Genomic DNA, 19,115 nt, shown 5'->3' on the forward strand with positions numbered 1-19,115 from the left:
AGACAGGTGGTTGCCAGGGTCTGGGGAGTAAGGGCCAAGGAGTATGGGGTTTCTTTTGGGGGGCGATGGACACGCTCTGGAACTAGATGGTGGTGGTGGTGGCAGAGTGTCACGAGCGTCCTCCATGCCATGCAACGGTACACCTTAACGCGGGTCAAATGCCCCATTTTGTTATGTGTATTTTATCACAATAAGAAAAACATCTAATATAAGACAAAAGCTCTCAGCCAGTGCCCGGCACACGGTAACCGTTCAAGAAATGACTCTTTAGCACTGTCAACTTTCAAAATGCCACTTTTTCTTGCTTAGCCCTTTTCAGAACATTTTCTCATTTGTTGTCTCTTTAAGCCCTTCGGTGACAGCCCTACCGGAGTGCCGAGGAGGAGGCTATTAACGCCGCTTTAGAGGCAGAGGAATGGATGCTCGGCACTCAGCTCCCTCAAGGGGCGGCCCCAGTGCGGGTGAGCCCTGGGTCCCAGCTCGGGGATCCTCGCGTGGGGCTTCTCTAAGCCTGGTTCCCCATCTGGACGCTGCAACGGTTCACAGACCCACCTCACGGGCTGTTTCGAGGCTTCCCCGGGAGAACTCACGAAACGTGTATTTGGCTCAGTAAATTTCAGCCAGCAAGGTTAGGGATACTAGACCCTGTAGTTTCTCGAGCCGTTTCCATACGTGAGGCGCAGGCGAGGTATTGGCTGTCTTAGATTCTGCATCTCACCAAAGCTGTGCGCACCACATCCCACATGTCTACATGTGCTACGGAGCTTGTCACTGTTGTTCTTGGTGGATCCCGAACCAGAAACCAGATTTCTCAACCTCGACGGCCAGAGTTGCTCAAAGGAAGGCTCCCAGGTCACCTGCAGCCCGATTACCTGGTTGGAAGAGGCACTTAATAAAGATGCAGATGCTCAGGCCACACCCTCAATCTCCTGCACCCCGATCTCCTAGTACGTGCAATGGTGACAACCTTTCTAGGCGACTTGTTACATCTGTTTGAGCGCCAACTTTGACACTTAAGAGACCACCTGAGGACAAGGGGACCTCCTCCAGGGGATGCCCCGGCATCCTCAGAGAGCCCAGAGGTAAAGCAAACAAATCCAATTAGCCTCTGAAAGAGGAACTGAAGAGAGGCAAACAGCAACCAAAATTACCCTCCTGGGGTCCACTTCCTCCTCTCTCTCTCTCTCTCTGATGCAACCTCTCACACCGATGGCTGCTAATTGGAGTGACACCATCCAGGGCCTATGAGAGGTTTCGCAGGAAGCCCGGACGCACGCACCTACCCCCATCAGCCCCCACTGACTCTCATTCGGCCTTTCAACCATTAGAGATTCCAGACCATTCAAACCATCCACCCTGCACTGCTCTACCCAAACCAGAGACCACCATTTTCAAGTTATCCTGACTGACGGCCCAGCTCTCCCTGTGCGTGAAGTCTAGAACCCTCTGCTTCAGCGTAAGCTTCCAGGTGGCCCTCACCAAGAGACTTCCCCAGGCTTCCCTCCTGCCCGCAGATTCTGGCACATCATAAAGGGGCTTGGGGCTCCTGGGTTTTATGAGCTCTGAATCAACAGGGCACTTGTTGGTTTAACCAGTTTGGGTGTTTGCTTTGACCAGCAACAGAGGCTGATGGAGAGCAGAACGGCAGCGGCTGGGGGAAATCCACACCGGCTCGGGGTCCTGCAGGTCTGCCCGAGTCAGCCTGGAAACGGGACATTACTGCTTGCCTGTCTACAATTCGCCCCGTCACTGGGGTGTGTGGCCAAGAATTACGATCTACCCGAAAAACCTCAGGAGACAGGCAGGAGAGACTGGTCAGAGAAATTTGATTCTGCAGAGTGGGTGGATTCGGCTCATAATAGTGAGTAATTACAGCCTCCATAGAGAGTGCCTCGGATTCCAGGCACTTCACATATATGTGCTTGTTGATATTATAAAACACACATGGAGGTAATTTAGGGTCGTGGATAAAAGGATGCTGCCACGTGGATGCCCGAGTTCAAAGCCCAGCTCAGTGACTTCTGAGCTTTGGGACCATGGGCAAGTCACTTAATCTCTCTGTGTCTCTCTTTTCTCATCTATAAAATGCGAATAATCATAGTACAAACCTCCTAGGACTATTTGCAAATTAAATGAGTCAATGCATGGGAAGCATGTAGCGTTTTGTCAGGCTCACTGAACGTCAGTTACATTTATTTTGCCTGCTAAGCTTCATGAGACCACTAAGCAAGAATTATTCCCATTTTGGAGCTGGGGGCACTGAGTCTCCCAGAGGAGAAGGGATATGCCTGAGAGCTCACAGCTAAGTTAAGGCAGACAGGCAGAATTTGAACCTAGACTGTGGGATTCTACAACCCTGAGGGGCCCCTTTTCAGTAAAGGCTTTCCCAGTGGGAAAGCCGCCAGCCAGCCCAGGCAAGGGGGTGGGGGGAGCTCCCATCAGTCTCATCCTGGCCACCCCCTGGCCGCAGCGCTCCACCTGCTGTATGCCCCTCTCGTCTCTACAGCAGGCTGCTGTCCCTGGCTGTGAGCCTGGCCCAGCTCAGAATACAGTGCTGACTCAGGCCTCGCCCGAGACCGGCCCCTTAGGCCCCTCAGCACCTGCCCTGGCAATTCCTGGGTCTTCCCTGGGAAGTGGGAGGTGGGACAGCAATTCTGAGTGTGGGATTCACTTCTGTGAGAGACCTGTCAGCATTCACCCCGCGGGAGTGGGGTACGGTGTGCAGATACATGGGGCCTGCTGTGCACACAACCACCTTCTAACTCTGGACCTCAGGCAGCCTCAGCTTTCCCATATGGAATATGGAGCAGTAACCTCTACCCTGTGGGGCCGGAAGATCTCACCTCGCCGAACCCACAAAGCATTAGGGCCCCGGTGGGAGCTATGACCTTTCCTTCTTGCTCAGATAATCACTCTCCCATTCCAATGTGCTAATAGGCGGCCCCTTCAGAATATTCACGCATATCTTCATATAACAAGACCCTCCCTGAGGGCTGCACGACTCTCCATTCGACTGACGAGTTTTCTGGTCACTGAGGGACCCAGGCAGCCCGGACAGACAAAAGGACACCGGTGTCGCCCCCAGCTCTGCCCCCCTCCTTGCCAGCCACGCAGCTGCAGCAAATCACAAAACACTTCAGAACTTCAGCCCACGGGAACAGAAGCTCCAAGGGGGCAGCATTTCACGCCTCAAACGCTCACTGGCACGCCAATCAACGTTTCTGAATGCACGAACTGAGCAAAGTCTTCAAGGTGAGCCTTGCGAGGCTGTGAGGAGGCTGGAAACAAGTTAATACATGTGAGAACCATGGGGACACCACAGACCTCCAATCAGGGTGGTTTTGCCTTCCCTGGCCCTGCATACCTGGCTCAGCGAGGGGCCTTAACCTTCGGTCAGGTAACCACATCTATTGGCAGAGAAGCCGCCCCAACCCTGGGCCCCGCCCCCTAGGCCCCACCCCCCACCCTGGCCCCACCCCCATCCCCCGGCCCCACCCACTGCACCGGCCCCATAACCACCCAGGTCCTTTCTCAGCAGTGGGGTGTGGGCAGACAGAGGCGTTAGCAAAGCTGCTCTGCAGGGCCAGGGGGAGGGTGGCAATCAGCTCGTGTGGGACACCCCACAGGAGGGGCACTCCGCTTACCCTACTGTGCTCTCAGCTGGTACCTACCGTATGACGCAAACACACATGCACTTAACCCCCACAAGGGCCAAGAGATAGGTACGACTACTCTCCCCATTTTACAGATGAGGAAACTGAGGCACAGAGCGTTAAGGAACTTCCTGGGACTGCAAAGCCACTAAGTGACAGAGGCAGGATCTGAACCCAGGCCCAGACCTAACCACCACCCGAAACTGCTTCTCCGCATCATGTAGGTTTCTGGTGTTTCTGAAATGTGGCTTCTTGGTCATTGCTTAGAAATCTCCTTGGAAAGCAGGGGCTGACAAAAGCCTAGCCTACCCACCTTCTGCCCAATGCCCAAATTTCACCCAAGATTTCCTGCTACAGCAGCTCAGGGGAGACAATCTATGGCCGTGGGAGCTGAGCTGGTCTCCCGGTTTATGGAAGAGGATGCCAGTTTTGGGGTTCTGGCCCAAATTAATCTGCCACCCGGGACGTAACTCCACCTTGGTGTCCTGAGATCCAGCACGATGTGGATGTCACCGCTGGTTTGGTCCCTTACTAATTGCGTGACCATAGGCAATTTATTCAACTTCTCCGTGTTTCAGTTTTCCCAGCTGTGAAATGGGAACCGACACTGAGTTCACAGGGTTTTTGATGATTCAGCAGCAGCATGGAAAGTGCTGGACTCACAGCAGGTGGCTGATCATTGTTCCTCTTCCTTTACCTCTTCCCTGCCAGGTCCCTGTTGTCTCCTTCCTTCCTTCCTTTGGTTTTCAAGTATTTATTAACATCTACTGTGTACCAGGCCCTGTGCTAATAAACAAGTTTGAAAATATAGATCCCATCATGTCAGTGCCCTACTTAGACCTCCAGGCTTCCCATTTCACTTGGAATAAAATCCGAGTCCCCAGCTTCACCTCAGAGCTCTCCTGACCCCTATTCACTCCACACAGCCCACCCCCCCAGCTGCCCTTCTGTTCCCTGAAGACCCGGAGCTTATCTCTGCCTCAGGGCCCTTGCACTTACTGTATCCTTCAGCTGGGCCATGCTCCCCCACCACTCAGGCCCAGCTTAATGTGCCACCTCTTCCAAGAGGTCTCCCCTGATCAGCACACCCAAGGCTGCTACTCCCCACCCCCAAGTCACCAACACATGGTCCTTGTTATTTTCATCATCATGCTTAGCTGTTTGAAATGATGGTTTTCATCACTTGTTTATTGTTGGTTTTCCCCACTAGAATGTGATCTCCACGAGGGCCAAGACTTTCTTTTGATCACTGTTTTATCCCCAGTGCCTAGAAGAGTGTATCATGCACTCCAAATACATTTCTAAGTGGAAAAATCCACATTAAGAAGCCCACAGGAATGATGTGGGTCCTCTCGGCTTCTGGCAGAAGCAGGTGGACAAGTTAAGCATTCTTGCTTTCACGAAGCAAGTGAGGGACAATGCCAGGCTGGTCCTCCTGATTCTAAGGACGTTCAGGAAGCAATGCTGCATGATCGCCTACCTCCTAAGTCAGACCTAAGAGAGTGAGCTGCAGCAGTGAAGGCATATTGATGAGGGAAGGAACACAGTTGGGTTTTCCAAGCTCTTGCTTGCAGAAAAGGGCATATGAAACAAGCAGACTTCCGGATGGTGAATGATAGACCTCAACCCTACCTCACACCATACACAAAAATTAGCCTGAGATGGAGTATACCCCTATACCCAAAAGCCAGAATTGAAAAGCTTCTAGAAGAAAATATGAGAGACTATCTTTGCTTCCTTCAGACAGGTAGAGAGATTTGTTGGGGGAATGCAAAGAGCACTAACCCCAAAAGAAAAGAAAATGATAAGTTAGGACTTCATGAAAATAAAATATCGATGCCCGTAAGAAGACACAAATAAGAAAATAAATAGGCAAACCACGGACTGGGGAAAACGGTCATAGTACATACATCTGGCAAAAGACTCCTATCCGCAATACCAAACAACTGCTGCACATTAACAATAAAAATCTGAGTAACCCCGTAGAAAATGGGCAAAAGCTTTGAACGGAACTTCACCAAAGAAGACATGGAAACAGCCAAGAAGCGCACAAACTGGACCTCAGCATCCTGAGTCTTTAGGGAAATGCAAATTATGCACAAGGGGGGTACACTTCAGGCTCCCCGGAATGGCTACCAGTAGAAAGACTGACAAAATCAAACATCGGGGAGGACGCGCAGCACACGGAACCCCCACGCACTCTCGCACAGAGTATAAAATGATCTAGGAAATACCTAAATTGGAACACATCCTTTCCCCACGAAGCAGCAATTCCATTCCCAAGTATTTACCTGGGAGCAGTGGAAGTGGTAAGGTTCATGGCAGCCTTCTCCACAGCACCCGAACCCCGCCAACAAGCCAAATGTCTATCAATGGTATATAAACAATCGTTATAGTCACACAATTGAATAGCGTTCGGAGAGAAAAAGGAATAAACTATCGAGTCACAGCATAACAGCAGTGGTCTCAAAACCACCGTGCTGAGCAAAACCAGCCAGACACAAGGGTGCATATGCTGTATAATTCCATTACATGAAGTTCCAGAACAGGCAAAGCTAATCTATGGTGATAGGAATCAGAACAGCAGTTGCCTGTGTCGGGGGGGGGAGGGTTGGGCTGGGGAGGAAGCACTGATGGGGAATGAGGGCCCCTCCAGGAGGGAAGGAAATGTCCTGGGTCTCGTTTCGAGTCGTGGTCACACAGGTATGGTGAATTGTCAAAAATCACTCAGCTGAAGACATGCAGTCTGCGTGATTTATTGTATCTTAATTAGAATTCAGTAAAACCCAGCTATGTCACAAAAAGGGAGAGACCGAAAAGAGCTTGTGAGAAAATCCAGGTGCCGGTCCCCATCATACACCCACCCGCCCAGGCCCTGCGAAAGGAGCAGAGCGAATTTCCATTCTGCGCTGGGAGTGGGCAGGACTTGCTGGAAGACTGCTTTCGGTGTTTTCTGAAACTCGATGAACAGAGATGCCCCTTTGCGGGGCAGGGAGAAAACCCATGGAAAGGTGTTCACGGGACAAGACCTCTGCACCCGTGGACAGCCCCCCTCTGTCTCTTCATTGCTTTTCTCTCCCGCCGGGCAGCCTGGAGATGCTTGTTTTCACTATTTTTTTTTTTTAAACAAACATTCTAGAGATAGTTACTATGTGCCAGGCCCTGGCTGACACCCTCTGGTCTCCATCCTTACGTGAGAGAGACTGACATGTAAATTGGGTTGTCAGCTCAGAGCGGGGGCCCCCGTACCCTGTGGGGTCAGGGCAACCGTCCTCCTTGAGGGGCCATGTGAACGGCAGCCCTGGATGAAGAAGAATGAGCCCAGTGACTGGAGGATGGGAGAAGTAGGGGAGGCAAGGTCAGAGGGTCCCAAGCTTTGAAGCATAGCAGAATCATCGGGCAACCTCCGAAAAGTCTCCATGGGTAGACCCCACCACCGACCGAAAGACTTGCCATCTCTGGGGTGGGATTCGGGCATCATACTGTTTTTTAAGAACTCCCCAAGTGATTCCAACGTGCTGCCAAGTTTGAGAACCAGTGTTCCAGATGGAGGGGACAGCGTGGGCAAAAGCCAAGAAAGAAGTCAGAGAAAGATGCTAGTGGATTTGGGAACCGAGGAGCAGAGAGTACATGAAGTCAAGAAATGCAGCTGAGGAGGTGTCCCAGGCTGAACAGAGCCCCGGCCAAAACTCCCCAGCCACTCAGAACCTCAAACCTGACTGTATTTGGAAATACGGTCTTTGAAGGTGTAAATAAGCTGAGGATGGAGGGCAGATCACGCAGGATCAGCATGGGCCCCAGTCCCAATGAGAGTGTCCTTGTACGAGACCGAGCAGAGGGTCACGAGAGCAGGAGGCAGAGACTGGAGTGATGCCCCCACAAGCCGACGCGTGCAAGACTGCTTGGCCACCACCCGCAGCTGGGAGAGGGGCCTGGAACATTCCCCTGCAGAGCCTCTAGAAGGAACAACTCGGCTGAAACCTGGATTCTGGGCTCTGGCCGCCGGAACCGTGAGACAACAGATGTCTGTCGTTCCGAGCCTCCCGGTCAGAGGCACCTGGTCAATGCCAGCCCTGGGAAAGTGCTACAAGAGGGACGCAAGGGTTCAAGTACCCCAAGAAAGTAGCATTGATGCTGAGAACATGGAGGACTCTTGAGGAAAGGAGAACTGCTCCATCTCTGGGCTCCGGAGGAGGAAAGGCCCTGCAGCTGCGAGCCAGGTGTGGGGTGTGTCGTCAGGGAAGACGAGGGTGCCCTCCTGGCCTCTCCCGTGTGCCTGGAGAAGCAGGAGGCGGGTTGTGGGTTGTCATCAGCAGTGGGAAGGGGTGGGGGTGGCGCCCCGAGCCAGGAGCACTGGGGAAGCTGCAAAAATCAGCTCTGCTGACAATCGAGGGAGGGAACTAAGTATCTCCTTGGCAATACTGAAGGATCTTGTGGGAATGGGGAAGTAGCATGGAAATACAAAGACACGGCTTGCCCGTCTACACGAAGGTGAGATTTGACGTCTGGCATGCTGACCTGTGAAGAAATGTAAGCAATCAACGTTTCTAGCAAATTAGTCCACTTTCCAAAGAGTGGCCTCCGGTAGTTTGTTCAAGTTTTTTGGTTTTTGGTTTTTGGGTTTTTTTCACTAGAATCTGAGAACTTACCCTTGATGCCCAAGATGGTATATAAGTGGCACCTCCAAAGTGTAAGTAAGCTAGCCTTGCAAATAAGTACCAGCCCACTGAGTCTTTCCTACCAAATCACCCTCCCCACGGGGTATATACTAAGTCAACCAGTCAATAAATACTTACCGTACACATACTCTGTCCACACAGGCTACGGACTGTCAGTAAATATTTATTGAATTATCTCCCTAGGGATCATATAGTAAGTCCATTAGCCAATAAATGTGTATAGAACTATCAGGCAGTGGTCTAGGCAAATAGAACAAAGAAGGGAATAAAAATGACAGAGGATTCTGAGTAAGAGAGAGAGAGCGACCAATTGGTGGTTCGGTCTGGTACTGTAAGAAACTGGTGTTCTAGAAACCTCAAGGTATTTCACAGAACTAGAAAGCTGGAGATTCTGGCTCTGTTACCTACTGAGTAAAAACGAGTGAATCACTTTACCAAGAAATTCTGTTTCCTTATCTGTCAAAAGGAGGTGGTTGAGTCAGCCAAACACAGAAAAAGCCTATGTTCAAGATTCAAACAAGTTTATAACACCCTGAAGATCTTGCTGGAGGTGGATGTGGTTCAATGGTGATTCCTTAAAATCTCAGATCAACAGGAGATACATTGACCCGAGCGACCCAAACATGGAGAGAAACAGGGGCTCTGGCATGTGGTCTCTCCTGAGGCCTCCTGTTCCCCACCTTGCTGCAAACCACAGCCCCATCCTGTAGTGTGAGTCATTTGCCAGAAAGAGGAGACCTTATCTTCTCAAAATCCCCCCAAATCACTGAGGAAGAGCCCAAGTTTCCTTCCCAAAACATCTCGAGATGTTCAAAAACAACAGCGGAGTGAGGCAGCGACCATGACTAGCACTCAGGGGCCAGGGGTGGGGTCTGCTGGGTAGAGGAGGGGAATTCCAATGCTTCTGAGATGATGTTTTTCAACACATGCTTTCCCTTGTTGTCTGCTCTTGGGTCTTTCTCGTCTAACATCAGAGGACAGACTCACCACCACGTACAGCCTGATCCACATCATGACTCGCAGGCTGGAAGAAATCACAGGGCCCCTTCATCTTTTTCCAAAGACCAACCAAGACCAAGTTCTGGCTTCTCTCCCAACAAGGGCCCACGCTCTCTCCTCGTTGGCTTTCAATCCTGAGGGCCAGTCTTCCTCAACCCTCTCTGCATAAGATATTCATGCGTTTGCTTTACTCATTAATGTCTGATTAAGACTACCTCTGATTAATCAAAGCCACATGAAGATTTCCTCTGATCCACACAGTATTTTGAATTTGTTGTGGTTTTTTAAAAATCAGGAGATTTTTGGTTTGTCTTAGAAAGTCAGAGGATTTGGCCACCCCTGGCCTACATGCCCACATGGAAATACTGGCTGGGGTGACATAAAGGCAGTCCCTTTAAGGGGGGAATGTGTCGCCCTGCTCCCTGGTCTCCACCACTCTCTACTGCCACCCACCAAGCCACTCCACTCCTCCATGGGACCTCCCTGGCCTCCATAGGTAACGGATTTTTGTGACACAGACTTATGGTAAAATATCCAGTAAAAAGGAAAAAGAATCCTGAAACATAATTGAATACAGAACATGATTGTAACAACATAAAAAATACTTAGAAGAAACTAAAAAATAATATAAATAGCTTTGGTTTCAGCAACAATGTTTACCTTTTTCTTCTTTATGCTCTGACAAGTGATTTGTGAACTCTCAAACCCAGAGCAGACAATAAGTTTTGCCATGTCTAAAAGCAAAAACCAACTACAAAACTTGCCTCAAGTACCCGTGAATGAGCTCAAAGCGGCTTCTTTTTTCAAAGCCTGATGAGAACTGAGCCAGTTCCTGCTAGGGTGGATGGTGGGGGGGGGGAGTCCCATCCCCATGGCAGGTCTTGGCCACTGAACACTAGATCATTCTAAGATTCCTCTGCATCTTTGTTTGGGCATCTCTCCCTGTTCACATTTCAGGCCTGCTGGTACAAGTTAGCAACCCCTCAGCTCTCCCCACCCCCCCTCTTCTACAAAACGAGCATCACGGCACCAGCCATTGCCAAAGACTGCCGTGAAGACTCCATGAGCTCTTGAGGGCTGAGCGTTCAGCACTGTGACCCCCAGAGTCACCGCTCCAGAGGCGAGAGCCACTGGGATGCTCTTCTGATCGAAAGGAGAGGCAAGGAAAAGGAAAAGAGGACACTGCGTATAGTAAACCCACTCCAACTGCATCTACCTTTTTAAGACCAAAACATTTATACATTGCAAATCTTCTAAACAAAGCTGTAGGCTACTCATTAGCTGTATTATTTTTTAATTTCCTGTGAGACCACGAAACCTTCCACAAGTAAACAGAAGCAGAGAGAAATTGTTAAATGGGCTCTGTCTCTGGGCCCTTGGGTCCTCCTGGGCCCCCTATGGACCCTTGTGAGTCCCGCGTATTCTCGCCGGGCACCTTGCCCCGGGTGGAAGGTCACATACAGTACACTTTGCAGAAGCCGACCCTGCCCAAAGCCCAACTTACAGCACTCGATGGGGTTAGACGCGGTCTGCAGGGAGACGATCCTCCCACTGGACTCTGGAATGTGCACTCGGAACACCAGCCGCACCCGTGTGTTCTTCCTGCCGATGTCCGTCTCGCCTTTCCGCAGCTCAATGTCGGCGTTCCGAAGCTTCAGGATCCCGGCACAATCAATGCTGCCAGGAGGGGGAGAACCCCATTTAGAACTGACTATCTCGGTGAAAAGAAAAGATCACCCACAAAACCACCTTACTCAGTTAACCAAAATAAATCTACTGCCAGCTACGGTGGGGCGGGGGGGGCGGGGACTGCAATCCACTGATAAATATTTCAGCCAGGAGTTGATGCCCAGTGGGAGGTCAAACACGTACAAAGTCATGAGAGAAATTCCCCAGTGGAAATTACTTCTCTAGGGAGATTTTCTCATTTCAATTTTTCTACTCTCAAAAGTATCTGAAAAACTCAAAGATGTAACTGGTAAAATTGATTATAGACTGCTCAATAGATAAGAGTGATGTATCAACATTACTACTTTACATTAAGGATCTTTATTTTAAACAACATTAAGTATCTTTAATTTGATAAATGTACTGTGGTCACCAAAGAACGTTCTGAGGAAATGCACATTCAGGCATCTAAAAGTAAAAAAAGTCACTGTGTCTGCAACTAACTCAAACAGCTCAGGAAAGAGCAAAGAGTGAAGGGAGTAATAAAGCAAGTGTGGAAAATGTTCGCGATTGGTAAATCGGAGTGAACAGTAGACAGGAGTTCTTTGTAAAATTCTCGTGGTTTAGAAGTTTGAGATTATTTTCTAATGAAGAGTTTGTTTTAATTCCAAAACATGGGTGCAACATCTCCCAAACTTTAGCTCTATGCCTGTTGCTTTATGAGTTTTGACCTTTCTGTATCCTTATTTAATCATTTCCATGTAAATAAATTTAGCCTCATCCCAAGTAACATAATCCAAAGACACACAGGTATTCTTCCTCCTGACACACATGAAAAGTACTTAGGTAGAGAACTTTTCCAACAAATCTCGAAGGGTCCATCACAGAGTGGGAACTACCATCCACGGTTCCTTCCGCCAACTCGAGAGAGTCCCCTGTCCCAAATCCCTGCCACTTGGCCCCACTTGTTTCCCCATAAAGACCCACCACCCTTGGCCCCCAGCCCTTACGTCGCCCTCATGTTATTTTTTGGCTCTAGAGGGATCTCCAGGACTTTGGTGTTGCCCACGATCTTCTCGTAGCTGGTGGTGGTGACAGTTTTGCCCGTGATCCGGTGCACCTGGTAGAAGGCATGGGGTTTAAGGATCCGCTCATCAGCTGTCCCAATGAAGATCTGAAGCCCCAGGGGCTTGTTTTCCATGTAGCCATGGAGCTGTAGGGGAGAAAACAAAATCAAATTATTATAGCACATTTAGTATGCAGGGTGTTGGTGGGTGTAGTCCCACAAAGATCTGAGAAGCTCACAGGCAGCAGAAAGAGCAAAGGATTGCTGCATCATCTGGAGGAATGGAGAACTGGAAGTAACCCTGACGTCCAAGTAGAAGGACTGCTTCAATAAACTACAGAGATCCTCTCTAAAATGGAATATTAAACAACCATGAGGACAAATGTAGTAGATCAGAATTGCATTTATGAGGAAATAGCCAGAAACGCCAGTGCTCAGTGTTGCCAGGAGGGTTGTGGGGAGAATGTCACATGGTGGTGAGGACAGAAAATAACCAGGAAATATAAACCAGAGTCTTCACAATGGTTGCCTGGGAAGATCAGAAGAAGGAACTTACACTTTTTTACATGACTGTATTCCAGCTAACAAATTATATTTTTTTAATTAAAAAAAAAAGAGCCAGGCAAAAGTACCATCATCTGAGTCAAAAGAAAATTAAAGACTGGAAGAAAATGTGTGCAACATAGAACAGGCAAAGGATTAGTACATAGAATATATAAAGAATGCCTACAAAATTCCTGGTCATCCTATTTAAAATTGAATCTTATCCCCAGTGGGTAGGACTACCTCCTTCCTTCTTCTCTATCTCCTTTTCCTTCTTTTTATCCCATCTAATATTATTATATATTTCCTCGATTCCTTTTGCCTAGGTCTTTCTTTCTTTCTTTCTTTCTGTCTGTCTGTCTGTCTGTCTTTCCCTCTTTCTTGAGAGAGAGTGTGTGTGTATACATGCATGTGCGAGGGAGAGGAGGGGCAGAGGGAGGGGGAGAGAGAATCTTAAGCAGGCTCCATGCCCAGCATAGAGCCCAAGATGGGGCTCGATCTCATGACCCTGAGATCATAACATGAGCCAAAATCAAGAGTCAGACACTTAACCAACCAAACCACCCAGGTGCCCTAGGTCTTTCTCCTACAACTAGACTGTCACCTCTTCGAGGGCAGGCATGTCTATTTATTTTACTTGCCACAACATCCCTAGCACCTAGAATACTGCTTGGTGCATGGTAGGTATTCTGATACATGTGTGCTGAATGAATTAACAAAACTATCCAACAGAAAAACGAGCAAGAAATTTGAACAGGCAATTCACAGAAAAGCAAATGACCATTAGCATGGAAAAGATGTTCAATCTGACTTATAAACAGGAAAATGCAAATTACATAACTATGGGATACCATTTTTCACCTGTTCAATTGGCATGCATGTTGGCATTTGATAAAATCACGTGTTTTAGAGACTATGGGCACACAGGCACACTCATGCAGTTCATGGGAACATAACCTGGCATAAATATTTTGTTAATATTTTTTTAAAGATTTTATTTTTGAGTAATCTATACCCAGTGTAGGGTTGGAACTCACAATCCCGAGATCAAGAGTTGCATACTCTACCAACTGAGCCAGCCAGGTGCCCCTTAAAGAGTATTATGTAGCAGCCATTAAAATTAAAACTACATATTCCCTCTGACCTGGTAATTCCATTTCTTACTATGTACCCTAAAAGAAATATTGTGCATTCAGGAGACATGCACAAAAATGTTTAATAAAACAAATGGAATAATAAACAATTAATTATAGCCACAGGCTTCTGAGTAATATGAAACATCCAGGCTATGAAATACTACAGCAATTAAAAAAAAAAAAAAACAGTAGAGATCAATGAACTGACCCAGAAAAATCTCAGACTCACTACTGAAAGAGAAGACAACTTGCAGAAAAACATCTATTGCAAGATTCAACTTATTTTTTTTAAATGCTGGATGTTTGGGGTCTATCCATTGATACAGATATAAACGCAATAGGAAAAGATGCAAAAGGGTGCACTCCAAAGTGACCACACCGTGGTCACTTCTAGGGATGGAGGAGGAGATCAAGGTTAAGAAGGTGGTCAGAGAAGACTCTCACTTGATTCACAATGAATGAAGAATCGATGCCTAGACACTTGTGAGATGTAACACTGGTTTAATATATATAATAACAAAAGAAACAGAGGACTAGGCTGAGACTTTGAAGATGGTGTCCTGTCTTGCCACTCCCCAGCTGAGAAACACTGTTCCTTCCTTGGCAAATCTCAAGGGGCTGTGACAGGTGACAGCTCCCTAAATCCTACCCTTCTCTGCAGGGCTACAGAACTAGGATCTCCAGCCAACTGCCAGAAAAACAAAGACTCCAGGGCAATGGAGGATGACACAGAGTCTAGAACTCTCCTGGCCAGCACCATCAATACAAAAATTAAAGAAAATGGAAAATCCAGGTTCTCAGTCACGCTAGCCACATTTCAAGTGCTCAGAAGCCACAGAGGGCGAGTGGCCACTGCCGTGGACAGCACAGGAACAAAACATTTCCATCATCAAGTTCTACTGGACAACACCTGTCCCGAGAGATGACATTCTCTCGTGCCCTTCTGAAAACCATACAGAGACAGGCTGGGAGCGGAGCAGCACCAGATGGCACCTTTTTTTAAAACCTGCCAGGCCGACACCCACAGCATTTACATGTCTGATACACACCCAAGAGGGGCCCTGGGGCAAAGATGGAAATCCAAGTCAGAGCCTCTTATCTTTTTCCCCCAGGCAAAGTGAAGAACGAGGGACTGTTCTCCTGCAAAAATCAAAGCGGGAAGGTCCGAGTTGAGATTTTGTTTTTGTTGGTTTTGCTTTGCATTTGGACCCAAGATAAATAGATGTCCTCACCTCCTCTCCTAGATGTATCAGGAGGTGGTAAACAGAGTTATCACACCGTATTAAGTAGGCCGGATAGATAGTGAGCCCAGATTGTCTCAGGTTCGTTCCTCCTCCCCAGGACAGAAGAGCAGAAATTGCAGCCCAGCTGTACTCATGGTAAACAGCCAGGTGACACCTGAAGACGAAACTCATCACATCCCCTACGGCTCTACCTGAATCCAGCCATTTCCACGTATTCCCCAGCACCACTGCGTCTCCCCGGACGGACCACCACTGCCCCCTCACTGGCCTCTTGCTGGCCTTTCACAGAAGAGCCCAATAACGTTTAAAAAAAATGCAAATCAGACCCAGACACGCCCCTGCTTACAACTCTCCAAAGACTTCCCGTGGCCTTAAATAAAATCCAGACTTGGTCCCAGGGTCTCTGAGGCTTCCACCAGCCCAGTGGCTCATTTCTCCCGCCACCCCCATTAGGTCCCTGCCAAAACCAGTCAGTCTTCTATTCCCTGAGCACACCAAGCTCTCTCCAACCACAGGACATTTGCACAGCCCCCTCCTCTGCCTAGAATGCTCTCCCACTGGTACATTTTGTCTTCACATACCTTCCGGTCTTTCCCGAACCACACCCAACGCTGGAGCCAGCTTTTTCAGCCTTGCAAGAGCCACTTGTTAAAGTTTTTAGAAATTTTAAGAGCCAGCTGGTGCCACTTTGGTAACCTGAAGTCAGCCACAGTGGGGATATTTATACCACAAAAATTGGCAAATGCTACACACTGGGGCTCTTTTTTTTTCCCCAGAGAATCAGACATTTCACATTCTCGAGCACACCCCTGGCATAGTGACTTCATTACCATCTGAAATGTTCTTGTTCTGTTGTTTGTTTGCTTAGCACCTCTCTCTCCCACCTGAACACGAGGTCCAAGAACCTTGGTAGCAGGAACCTTGTTGATTTTGCTCAGTGTGATCAATAAACATATTGCATTCACGGTCACCGGCGGAGCACCCCCTGAGGCTTGCCAAGGGCAGTTGACCGGTTAACATGGCTAGGATAGGGCCGAGTTAGGATGTGCTTTCCAAGCCCTCAGGCCACCACCACCACTGACACACTCTGGGACCTGGTGGGCCCACAGCTGCTCTGGGATCCTGGACTACAGGTCAGAAATGCAGATCAGGTCCTCAAAGGAAAAAGGAGTAAGTGTTCAATTGTGAGATCAAGCATGTTCTTCCTGCTCTACAAGGGGTGTGGGGGGGGGGAGCAGGAGGGGGAGGGCTGGGGAGAAAGACGGGCAACAGAAATCAACACAAGTAATGGTACTCTTCGAGAAAGTAACCCATTCCTTTAAGAAGGACCTCTCTGCATTCCAAAGCAGCCCCCTGGATAAGCAGGACCAGCCGCTGCAGTGCGAACAGATGGAGCCCACCTCACCGGGCGGGCGTCCTCTCCGCAGGTAACAGTGGAGAGGGGTGTGGGATGGTAGAAAGAAGAAAGGATTTCACTCTTGGTCACACGCAGTAGAATTTCAATCCTGGCTCTGCTTCTTACAACGCCCTGTGGCTTTGGAGTAATGCCTCCACCCTTCTGGGTTTCAAATGCTCACGTAAAACAGGGAGATCACCTCCTACTCCCCCGGGCTCTTTCGAAGGCTATTAAGGACGACTTTTGTAGGGCCCCAAAGGTAGCACCCAGTAAGTGCCCGTGAACAGAGACTTTTCCTTGTCATCAGAGGATGACACGAATCAAAACACGGAGGTGATACTACAGAACTGAATGGAAAGGTGAAGAATGAATGTGAAAGACTAGCAAAGTGAAAAACGACCCGAAACGGGCTTGTGGGTGGTAAACCCGGGCACTAATTCCAGTCTTCTCTGCGGGCTGGCTAACAGCCACTCTGACAGGGAGGGCTGGAACGAGGCGGGGCCCAGGGAAGAAACCTCACCATCTTGCAAGAAATGCAAAGAACACTTCCCCTCCACCCTCCCCTCCCCGAGAAGGTGGTGGAAGGTGCCCAGAGCCCTGACTGTGTGGCGTGCTCATTCTGGAGAGCCTTGCCAGCCATCTGGAGATTTGGTAAGGAGAGCATGGAGCCATTTACTTCCTTCTCCAAAAGCCTAGTGATTTGGGTCTTGCGAAAAGAACTTCATGTCTCAGGATGGCCTGATGGGCCCTTGAGGTCCCGTATGCCCCACTGTCCCCATTTTAGGGACACTTTGGTCATGAGGCCTCTTTCTAGGCTCCTCCAAAGGTAAGGTCTTCCCAGGGACCTGGGCAAGCAAAGTCACCTTCCGACCTTAGCAGACACCTGCTGCAAACCTAGAAGTTCAAGGTCAGCTGGTCTCCCAAGCACAAGAGGCTCTACTTCCTGCAGCCGAGGTGAGAGCAAAAGTTCTGCTTCTTGTCACTTCCCAGGCGGGTGACAGGGTTCCAGGAAGGAGGGGTGTTTCTAGTGCACACTGTGAGGCCTGATACCCGAGTAGGGAGTGGCAGACTGATCTAATCTACACAGCAGGAGAGCAGGGTTACTCCTTTTTTGGATGAGGAAGCTGAGGCTCAGCAGGACCCCACAGCTCCGAAGCCCCCAGGGGGAACCCCAAGACGTGGCCCTTTTGGCTTCCTCTGCATCACCCCTGACTCGGAAAAAGGCCAACTCTCCTGGAATCTGGAGTAGGCATCTTAAGACAGGCAGGTGCATCTTGCCAGCTCAGCAAAAAGAACCCAGAGGTGAACATGGTCTTCACACCCCAGAGACCCACGGTTTCACGGGGAAGGCTCATCAGAACCCCCACCCCCAGATTCAAGCTCTGCCTGCTGGCAACAGCAATTTAACTGCTCTGGTGCACAGATAAAAAGGGCATCGATCTTTTTTGGTATTAATTGTATAACAAGACAAAGGAAAAGTGAGTAAAGGTTCACTCATTGTAGGAAAAATAGACAGCACCCCCCAAAAATATAAATTATAAAGAAAATACTCTCTCTCAAAATAAGCAAGCGTTTTAGTGTATTCCTTCCAGACTTTTCTTCTAGGCACACATAATTGGGATTCTGTTTTACATATTGTTTCCACTTAACAATACAGTACGACCACTTCCCCTTGTCATTGACTCTTGTTTCATGAGACAATCTCAAACGATGGCCCAGTATCCCTGGGGCTCAGACTAGCAAGGCCAGTAGGGTGCCTGGGCACCTTATCACGTGATTTAAGGAGGCACTGGTTCTCGGGATTGTCTAAATGCAAGGCAGGCACCAGGGAGTGAGTGCTGCCTTAAATTTTGCCCCCACCCCTGCCTCTCTTGCCTCATGCTGGGTCCTAGCCCAGACTTTCCATCTTCCCTATGGGCTACAGCTTTAACCCCTACAGTTGGGCATTTAAGTTGTTCAAACTTTCCCCCATGATAAACACTGCAGTGAGAACTCATAAATGACATTTCCTTGAAAACAATTTTTCTATCAGCTCTGCTCAGAGCTTTTTAAATACTCTCAGATGGACGAGACTGCCACCAAGTCCAAAATGTGGGATTGATTTTCACAATGGCAACTGGCCAAAGAAACTGTTTTGAGTTTTACTAAAATCAAACTTCAACAATGTTAAGTAGCATTTTTTTTTGTTGCTGAATTCGTAATGTTAAGAAATTGGTATCGTCCTCAAAAACTTAACTCTGAAAGAAGAGAAAAGCCCATAAGGGTGTTTTCTTGCGATTCCCAATTGTCACATAGCGTGTGGGGAGAAGATTTCTACAAATATGCATGGATCCCAAATTCTGCCTTTATTTCTGGATGCAAAAACTACAGAACATACCTGCCACCCCAACCCCCCACACACACACACAGACACAAACATACACGGACACACACACCAGGGAAACTAGACCATGATTCTACTCTCACCTCAGGCATCCCAACAAACATTACATACGCATATAATGAGCACATATTAATAACTTCATGAGAAATCCTAATTCTCGAGACCTCCCTCTGCCTCACTCCATACTAGCACCACCTCAAAGTCATGTCAATTCCATTTCCTAAAGCCCACTCAGACCCATCACCCTCCCTCCCTCCACTGCCTCCCCCCTCATGCAAACTACCACCTTCCCCTCCAGCCCTCACCCCCCACTCCCCACCCTGCAGCCAGAATGACCCTTTAGGAACC

General features: G+C 48.7%; 1 protein-coding gene across 4 annotated transcripts in view; it reads right to left on the reverse strand.

The window, feature by feature from the left end:
- Positions 1-19,115, reverse strand: part of NFATC2 (nuclear factor of activated T cells 2) — a 158,415-nt gene that overhangs the window by 65,751 nt on the left and 73,549 nt on the right. For all 4 annotated transcript variants that reach the window (XM_035025417.1, XM_035025416.1, XM_035025414.1 and 1 more), the window contains exons 4-5: positions 12,010-12,212; positions 10,836-11,008 (exon numbers count right to left, since the gene is read on the reverse strand). In XM_035025417.1, the coding sequence (XP_034881308.1) occupies positions 10,836-11,008; positions 12,010-12,212 (376 nt within the window). The remainder of the gene's footprint in view (positions 1-10,835; positions 11,009-12,009; positions 12,213-19,115) is intronic.

Source organism: Mirounga leonina, unplaced genomic scaffold (assembly GCF_011800145.1).
Source record: "Mirounga leonina isolate KUSES-001 unplaced genomic scaffold, KU_Mleo_1.0 Mir_195, whole genome shotgun sequence".
NCBI classification, from domain to species: Eukaryota; Metazoa; Chordata; class Mammalia; order Carnivora; family Phocidae; genus Mirounga; species Mirounga leonina.